The sequence below is a fragment of the Camelina sativa genome, chromosome 2 (genome assembly GCF_030686135.1).
Source record: "Camelina sativa cultivar CO46 ecotype springtype chromosome 2, ASM3068613v1".
Classification (NCBI taxonomy): domain Eukaryota; kingdom Viridiplantae; phylum Streptophyta; class Magnoliopsida; order Brassicales; family Brassicaceae; genus Camelina; species Camelina sativa.
The window spans coordinates 12,303,040-12,313,217 of record NC_141881.1 but is presented as its reverse complement, the minus strand read 5'-3'; the positions used below and the strand labels follow the sequence as shown (position 1 = coordinate 12,313,217).

Sequence of the window (10,178 nt, the reverse complement as noted above, 5' to 3'; positions counted from 1 at the left end):
ATATTATCTGATTATTAATTTATGATATTGATGGGACCATATTTTTACATAAGATTTCTAAAAAAATTATTATCTTATTAATTTATCGAAATATGTCATTTTTTACACCAGTCCAACTTGGGACCGAAAAAATTTATTAATTTATAGTGAATATTAATTTTGAAGAGTATTAATTTATAGAGGTTCTATTGTATGTGTTGGCTTGGCCCTATGAGTATAAACGTCATTTAGATAAATTAAAACTATAAAGTAATTTAATTAAATTAGGTGATTTTCTAACCATTTTTAATAAAAAACATATCAAAACAAAGTCATGGTCCAGTTTTAATCTAGTTAGTACTTCTGCTTAATAGTGTAGATATATGAACTTTCACTCAAAAACCATCTACAAACGTTCACTCAAAAACCGTCATGTGAAGTTTCATTATTATAATTAAGAGCTTTGAATCTAAATGTTGTTAATGTTTTTCGATTTTATATCTCAAGAATTTTACGAATCTCTTCAATTATTTTAAAAAATTGAATACCAATATATATACGAAGTTTCATTGCTCCAAAATCTTTGTTTTGAAATTTTTTTAAAGAAAATAAATAATACAATACTAAAGTAAACTATGTGGGAGATATGGATATATTAGGCATGAAGAGGGTTATGGACGGTATAGATCTGAGATAAAGGGACCATACTGTTTTGTATTGCAGGAATTTATTGGTTCCTACGTCCTTTACTCTCTTCGTTTTTGTACTGATTTGCTACCGTTTCAAAATAAGATATGGACTTATTCTGGACCTTCTGGTTGATATTAAGAAAAACCACTTCACCATATTAAATATATATGTACATATATATATATATGTTTGCTATATTTTCTGAATATGGCATACAAATTATTTGACGACCCTGGTCCAAAGTATTTAAAGTTTTAACGATACAAAAAAAATAAAAGTCAGTGACTAGACTGAATGAAGCAGTTAATCACGAGGAAAAAAAATTATGTGTAGCTATTGTGACTATATACTCTATCTGTATCAAAATACTGTAAAAGATGTTTTGCACACATAATAAAAATCATTTTTCCTGTAAATCAAAATATAATACTATCTTTTTATTTTCTCAAACGAGCCAATTTTGAGGTAAAACGTCTACAAATAAAGCATGATGTGGGGACATACGCGCCTGGCGTGCTAAAGAGTCCGCGCGTACATTCGCTTGTCGTGGAACATAAAGCAAAGAAAAGAAAGAAAATTCCTCCCTGTCCATCTGAATGTCGTCGAGATATGTTGCAAACGCTGGCTAATCAGTAGGAGAATACACCATCTTCACCAAGTCTGGGCAGTCAGTAAGGAAAAGCACATCCCGGAAGTCGTGGCCAATCATACAGCGCATCGCCCAGAGGAAAGTTTCAACTTCAGCATGCAACGGGATAAACTTCGCCGGAAATTGGCTGCTCCAAACACCGGAGGGGTGTCTTGTGACGAGATACAACACCATCCTGCACCTGTAAAAACATCAGAGTCCTTCCACGAGCCATCAACATAACACCGATAGCCCGTAAAAATCCGAGGAAGCGAAACGCCCCGCTGAGGCCCGGGAGCTGAACACGGGGGTATGGTGGGGTGCTCATCCCCCTCTATATCCACCTGTGCCTCCTGCCAGGTCACAGCCTCGCCTTCCGCCACCTGGACAACCACATCCGGGCGTTCATCAATGTTTTCGAAAACACTAGCATTCCGAGCTTTCCAAATATACCACATCAGCCAAGGAAAAGCTGAGATGTGTGAACCCGCACCTTTCGGATCCAGGAAATGATCTAACTTAGCAAAAACCGATCCTGTTGGGAAAAGTTGTGGTCCCACAGGGACATTGGCCAAAGCCCAAACCTGTCTAGCCGGCGGACACAAGAAAATAGCATGATTGATATCTTCCGCCTCCATCCCGCACCGTGTGCAAACAACATCACAACTCACACCTCGACGGCGTTAATTAGTCGATACCGATATGCATCCCGATAATACTTGCCACATAAAATGCTGTAATTTCGGTGGGCAGCGCACCTTCCAAACCCTTGCAAGGCCCGAAAAGGACCCTGGACATCTGAGCGAGCCATATCATACCCTGATTTAACTGTATATTTCCCAACTTTGGTAAAATGCCATCCAAAATAATCGTCCTTCAGTTGACTGCCAAGAGGTATAGCCTCAATCAGTGCAACATCCTTAGAATCAAAATGTTGCGTGAGTAGATCCTTTCGCCAAGAATTAGTATGCCGATCAATCAAATGAGGTATCCAGAGATTTGGGTCCTTAAAAGGGCCGTTACTTAAGGCTGGTCTCGGGAATTGGGCTGGGACCCAGGGATCACTCCATATAGAAATGGAGGTCCCTGAACCAACCCGTGTAATAAGGCCTTTGTTCACCAGAGAGCGAGCAGAAACGATACTCCTCCACCCGTACGAGGGTGAATAAGATCGTATAGGATCCATAGGATCGGAGTTCCGATAATACCTACTTTTAAAAATCCGGGCAAAAAGGGAGTCTGGATACTCTATCAGTCTCCATAGCTTCTTAGCCAGCAGAGCTGTATTAAAATCATCAACACTCTTAAAACCCAAACCACCTAACTGTTTGCTACAACAGAGCCGTTCCCACGCAATCCAATGCATACTCCACCAGAAATTTGCCACTGCACTAGTCAGTTTTGATGTGATTGTCTTTGGTAGGCGATAACAAGACACCACAAAAGTCGGGACTGCCGTCGCGACTGACTTGACCATAACCTCTTTCCCCCCTTTCGAGAGTAACCTCGCCGACCACCCAGTCGTACGGCTCTGCAAACGATCTCTGGCATAAGAGAAAACCTTAGTTTTGGACCCTCCAAGGCTCTCAGGGATACCCAAATAAGAGCCCATTCCCCCCCCCCCCCCGATTAGTAATCCCTAGAACCCCCTGTATTTCCGTCTAAACGACCGCCTCAACCGTGTGACCAAATTGTATTGAAGACTTTGCCAAATTAATCTACTGACCCGAGACCCCCTCATATTGCCTTAAAATCTCTAGAATCGCCAGGCATTGATCCTTATCAACCTTACAGAAGAAAAGGCTATCATCCGCAAATAATAAGTGGGTGATTGGCGGGCACTTATTGGCTACCTTAATACCCGTAATCCTTTTATCTGCCTCCGCCTTCCGAATATTTGCAATAAGAACCTCCGTGCATAAAATGAACAAATAAGGGGACAGCGGATCCCCCTGTCGCAGGCCCCTCTCCGGAACAATTAAACCATTCGGTTGCCCATTAAGGAGGACCCGATACTCCACCGAAGAGACACAGTACATGATCCAGGAAATCCAGCGTTCTGAAAAACCCATTTTCCGAAATAGCGCCTCAAGGAAGCCCCACTCAACTCTATCATACGCCTTACTCATATCCGTCTTTATTGCCATAAATTTACTTTTACACGAATTATTCGTCCGCAGCCCATTAAATATTTCTTGAGCAATCAAAATATTATCCGAGATCAACCGACCCGGAACAAAGGCCGTCTGCGTCTCCGAAATAAGTCCTGGTAAGAGAAACTTAAGCCGTTGACACAAAACCATAGAGATAACCTTATACCCCACATTACACAAACTAATGGGCCGCAACTCCGCCATCCGCGTCGGCTTGGCTACCTTAGGGATAAGACATATATGTGTTCGATTTAAATCCTTATCAAAAACACCTTCCTCCAGAAATTGATTAACCATATAGACAAGGTCTGTTTTAACAACTGACCATGCCTTATGGAAAAACAAAGCAGTCATCCCATCCGGCCCCGGAAATTTATCCGGGTGCATCATAAACAAAACCTGGCGAACCTCTGCTTTCGTAGCCGGAGCAGTTAACCGGGTATTATCCGCATCCGTAATGACCGTATTAACCTCCCGTAAAACATCCTCAAAATTATCCGGGTTAATGGAAGTGAAGAGCTCCTCGAAATACGAGACCGTCGTTTCACAGATATCCTCATCGTCTGTTGACCAAACATCATGTTTATTGTAAAGTCCTACAATCTTATTACGAGCTCGTCGCTGTTTAGTTTGGGCCTGAAAATATTTTGTATTCTTATCCCCCACCCACATCCACCGATTCCTACTTTTCTGATACCAATGAATTTCCTCATCCCGGTATGCCTCCAGCAACCGGGAGTTCAAATTCGAGATTGACTCCGGTGTAGACGCATCATCCGCCTGAGCCACTTCCAACTGCCTTTTAAGATCCTCGATCAAATCTCTACCATAGGGGGCCTGTGTCTTACGCCAGCGAGAGATCGCCCGCCGACAAGACACAATTTTATCCACAAACCCCGCCGAGCCCGGGTCCTGGTCAGCATGCCAACCAGAAGATATTGCCTCCATTAAACCCGCTTTACCAACCCAGCGCCGATCAAACATAAAACTCCGCCGGCCCCATGGCCTCTTCGCACCTATACTCGTTACCAGGGGCATGTGATAAGACGCGATCATCAGTAAATATTCCGTCACTGTATCGGAGAATAAATCATGCCAATCCTCATTACCCAAAGCTCTATCCAACCTACATCGGATTGGCTTCTTGTCCCGCCATCCTTTCCAAGAAAAACAATCCCCTAGAAAGGGAAAGTCCAGAAGTCCACAATCCCTGATCATTCCATTAAAAGCGAGAAAAAAGGAAGCAGGACGTAGCCTCCCTCCCCGTTTTTCATGATTACCGGTTAATTCATTAAAATCTCCAATAAGAAACCAAAGTGTAGACCGAGTAGTACCAATTCTTATTAACCGTTCCCAAACCAAATCACGGTTTTTTGGAACCGGATCACCATAAACAAAGATTAAATGAATAACACGACCTTTGAAACATGCTTCAACATCAATTAATCTATTTGATTCCATTAATATTGAAACATTAACAACATCCTTATTATAAAATAAAGCCAACCCTCCACTAGAACCAATAGGTTCCACTGTTTTCAAATCAGAATAGCCAAAATGGCCTACAAATTTTTCCAGAAAAGAAAAAGACTGTTTTGTTTCGATAAGAAATAAAAAATCTGGCCTATGTTTATTCCAGAGATCCCTAAGATTCCCTATAGAGGCCTTATTACCAAGCCCTTGGCAATTCCAGCTTAATACATTCATTTAACAATTTTGGGTTTGGGTGGTTTAACACCCCCTAGCCCGCCTTTGGCCCCGTCCTGAGCCTTTGGAGCAGGTCCATTCTCGCTAGTACTTGGACCATGCGGAGGACGTCTTCTCGGCGATAACAGCATCTGCGCATTGTGCTTCTTAGCATTTACACCCCGTAGAACCGGACCCCGCCCCTTCCTCCCCTTTGCCTCATCCACTTGTAGACTTGCACCCTCTATTGCCATCTCCCCTATCACACCATCATCACCCCCTAAATCCTCATCCAAATCATCAAAAGAATCAGGGTCCTCCTCCATCACCCCAACATCCTGCTCCATTCGACCAACCTCACTACCACCTTCCCCAAAATCCCTCTGAACACCTCCCGTTCCCAAATCATTACCTTGATCGCCCACCTCATCCGATTCTAAGTTGGATTGCAAGTCACGAGCCTGAATGTTGGCACTACGTCCCTCCCCAACATCACCAGCAACTTCACCAATTCCCTTGGAATCCGCTATGGGAAGCACATCAACTTCCAACCATGACTCCTCCAGAGCCAGGACATCAGTCCGTGAATCCTCCTGGGAAAAACCCTCAACAACGACAAGAGCAGGGCCTGTGTCACCAGAACCATGTAAATCACCCTCACCTCCCACCAACTCTGTTGAAATATCCATGATCTGTCCCTCCTCAGGAACCTCCCCCTCCACGACAGGAGGCACCAAAGGACCCGCAACCACATTTACATCCTGAAACAAAGGTCTCCTGACAACCCTGTTTGGTTGTGCTTTCCCCCGCTGCGACCCCACCTCCTCAACAACCGGCTCACTGACCCTCTCCTCACGAGGGCGACCCTGTCCATTCGCCATCCCTTGACGGCCCCGGGAATCCTGTGTAGTCCCCACATGCAAAGGATTCTTAGCCCGATAAGAAGACCTAGCCACCGGCTCCACTCTAGGCTTAGAAGAGCCTTGAGTATTACTTTGGTGACGCCCTTTATTAGGGCCATTTCCACCTCTAGTTTCCGCCAGAACCACCCCTTTGTAACTCAACAGCTGTCCTTGGTTACTGCTCACCTCCGAACCAAACCCACCCCGTCCAGAAGACAAAGAAACCAGTGTTGGGCAAACCTTTTCATCATGGCATAGACTAAAACAAGTCTTACACCAACCATGAAGACGTTCATAAATGAGCTTCACAATCGTAACCTCACCATTGTGAAACTCAATGTCCGTCTCAAAGCAGAGAGGCTTAAGTCCATCAATCGTCACCTGAACCCTCCCTCTGTCGATATCAACAGCTTCCACCACACCCAGAGCCGAACCAATAATCCTAAACGTTTTCTCCGCCCAAAACTGAATGGGCACATCAGAGACCCGAATCCAGAACTTCAGTGAGGATGGGTAAGCCGGATCCACCACTGGAGTCCATCGAACCAAAGAAACCATCCAGGAGTCAAAATGAAAAGGCTCCTTTTTCATTACCTCCAGGATATCAGCTTCCTCATCAAAATCCAGCTGAAACTTCCCTGATCCCAAATCTGCACCCGCAACTCTACCCTCCACCTGCCAAATCCGCGGCATGACAATGAGCAAAGACTTCAAGTCCTGGACTTGAGGATTGAAACACCGCCCAATAAGTGTCTTTGAATAACCCGCAATGAGAGCAGAGTTATCAAAGAACGGAATCTTAATCTTCCGCCGTGAACAAGAGGCATCCTCCGACAAGCCAGCTAACCCCTTCCCCATAAGACCACTTTGAGCCATAAGACAACGAAACCAAACCAATCGAGCAAATACTGAAAAAAACTCTCCAAAAAAAACAAAACAAGAGCGGAATGGTCCAAACTACTGTCCGAACCCACTGATAAAACAATTGAGACCAGAACACAAACCAGAAAAGGGAAACGAGATCAATCAGAGCTGATACGATTCCAACCAAAGATAAATCTCTGTCATTAATCACTCGAACCAAACCACAAATCCGCAGCAGATCTTTTGTAATGTCCCCCAATAAATCCACAAGAGAGAAAACGAAATCAAAGATGAGCTCGAATAAGGAAACCTGAATCAAAAAAAGAAGATCCGATTCCGATCAAGAACAAAATCGTGACAGTAGATCCCCAATCCCGGGACCAGTTTCCAATCGAAGCCTGTACGAAATCACCCATTAAAACCGTCGAATCCTGTAGACCCGTAGGAATCCAATCACCGCCATTAAATAACACCGATCTCTTCCATTTCGAAGAGAAACAAATTATAAAACACCCGATACACCCAATATCCCCCAATCCAGCTTCCAAATCAAAGATCCACCATATATGAAACCCGAGAGATTTCCTCACCCAACAAACCCCAAAATCCCTACAATCGAGCCCGAATAATCCATCAAAAAAAGGATCTCCGAGAGCAGAACGACCAATTACCAACAGATCCGAAGAGAACAAAGTAGAATCCCTTTATTTAAACCAACGAAAAGCCCAAAACATCCGAAAAACTCAACCGATACTCAAAACCCTAGAATCGCCTGTACCATCGCCGCGAGAGAGAAAAAAGTTAATACTATCATATCTACCTAAATATTATGTAAATAATGATAAAACAAACATCATAATACAAATGGTCATAACAGATTAATTACCTTACGTTGAAATTGTAAAACATCACTTAAACTATTTAAGAAAATATTTTGACCCAAAAAAAAAAAACTATTTAAGATTTTTACTTAATCTGATACGGAGGGAGGTATATGATTGTGTGCATATATACTTGGACTATATGTATCATATATGTTACCAAAAACAAGATAATTTTTTTAATTCTTTAAAATCATGAAACCCATATTATAAAAATTATGATCTGCATGATGATATGCATATGCTACATTTACCAATAATTTACTCTATAATTAGCTTATGTTTTCATGTAACTTCATGCAAATGCTATGTTTAATTTTAAGATTGATTTAGTCTAATGGTTGAATGTATATGTGAATTTAAAGGAACAAAGACTGATTAAGTCTATGAAATTAGAGCTGGTAAGCAGTCATCTTATTTCTCAAAGTACTTTAAATATCATTTTGTAACCCATATTACATAGAGTCATAGACTTATGGACCAAAATTCCATCATTTGTCTATGTTTGTCTAATTTTCGGATTAGGCGTACAATTGTTGGATTTAACTGTTAATAAAATTTACAAGTTGACAGAAATCTACTTACGAAGCTGAATATATCATTTTTGATAGATATTTTGACAAAAATCTATGAACATAAACAATACAATGCATGTCACAATTTTGTAACTGTGTCTTTTCAAAATTACTTCTTTGGAAAGTTTGTCTTTGTGGCTCCAGAAGTGATCATATCGTATTTGGATAGGGTGTGGAGCTATTTGAGCAAAGCGTTATTTCTGTGCTTTTAGCTGGTGCCTTGACGAATTACTGAAATGTAAAGAAAAATTGGCCCAACTGATTATACCCATCTTCTACGGTTTCGATCTGTCACTGTTAAGCTTCTAACTAGTAAACTCCATGAATAAAAGCTTAACCCTAGGGAACTCCATTAACATGTAAATACAAGCTCAACAAGGTTTAATAACTCTCAATACTCTCAGATTACAAAGTGATAAATCAAAAAAGTGAAAGATGAAATCAGATCCTAGCATACCTTCGGATCTTCCTTCCCCATACGTTAGTCTCATAGCGACTAATCCTCCACCTCATTCAACATATTTCTCCCTTAATCCTATCCACCTTTATTTATGTCACACTGTTCCTTCTAACACACCAAACTCATGACTCCCCTTCTCATGTGCCAAGGCTTGTGACACACCAAAACTTAGATAAGTGTTGGTGTTGGGTTTCGATGATCGAAAGGCCCGTAGGAGAAGCCCGTTAAGGAACAAATGTTTAATAAGATGATGGGCCTGCCGCGGGCCCAGGAAGGGGATCCGACTAGGAAGAACGCTGAATCAAACTGGAGATAAGATCGCGGGATCATGAACGAGATCGTAAGAGGAGATCCAGGAGAGAGTTCTGGGTCCATTTTAGTGTAAATACTTGAATACTGTAAAGGAAAATCACATGTAATTTCGACTAAGTAACAAAGAATATATCAATACAAATCCAATTCGTCGTTTCTTCTTAGTTCATATCGATTTCTACCGAAAGCCTGCCCTGATCTTAACTTGTCATTCAAATACTTTAAATTGTTGTTTCTCATATCAACAATAAGCATTAACGTTCACACATGGGATCCTCCTCTGTGGAATTAATCCTCTGTTGCTTCCTTCTCACATAGAATCGATGGACCTTATCAGTCACATGTCCGGAAACAAACCAGAGATTTTGGAAAGGCCTTTGCAAAGACTAGTGAAGTGAGTTAATTCATTTCAAGTTCATTCCCAAAACGCCAAAACAGACATCATGTGGAGTTATATTAGTACAGTGAATACCAATTGACATAAAAGACTAGTAGACTACAATGCTTCGATCTAGTTTATCTTGGTCAAAGCCAATGGTTATAGCTACTCCCTACGTTTCTTGATTTTAAAATGAATCACTACTGAAAGGAAAAGATAAACCTTGGGGCTTCATTTTGCAAGCGTATTTAACAGGAACAACTGCACCGACATGGCTACAAAGGCTCACAATAGCAGGGTCATGTCTGTAATGATTCCTCCCTTGGTCCACTACGGTGCCATACCACTTCACACGTACCGGCTTTTTCTTAGTAATGAGTGACGCGCCAGCTCTCGTATTTGAACACACCACATAGCCGAGCTTTATGACCGCTCGGTCCAATGGGAACCTCCTTGCACCATTTGCAATTTTTCAAAGGATAAACCAACAAGAATTTCTTCACACCTGCTCTATTCTATATGATTTTATTCAAATCTTATTGGTTTATTCAATTCTATATAATTTTGGTTGGATTCCAAATCCATTAAAATCATAGAACCAATAACCTTTTTTACAATTATGAATCCTCATAATATTTATATTTAATAATTAATAAAAGAATGGAAATT

General features: G+C 41.5%; 1 protein-coding gene across 1 annotated transcript; it reads right to left on the bottom strand.

The window, feature by feature from the left end:
* Positions 1-1,374: 1,374 nt before the first annotated feature.
* On the bottom strand, positions 1,375-1,935 carry LOC147948498 (uncharacterized). The gene has a single exon (XM_087467307.1). It carries the CDS (start codon positions 1,933-1,935, stop codon positions 1,375-1,377), a length of 561 nt encoding a protein of 186 aa, XP_087323433.1.
* Positions 1,936-10,178: the final 8,243 nt, after the last annotated feature.

What these genes read in the sequence shown, in the direction of transcription:
- LOC147948498 (XM_087467307.1), bottom strand. Translation starts at nt 1,935, where the DNA reads ATGGAGGCGGAAGATATCAATCATGCTATTTTCTTGTGTCCGCCGGCT.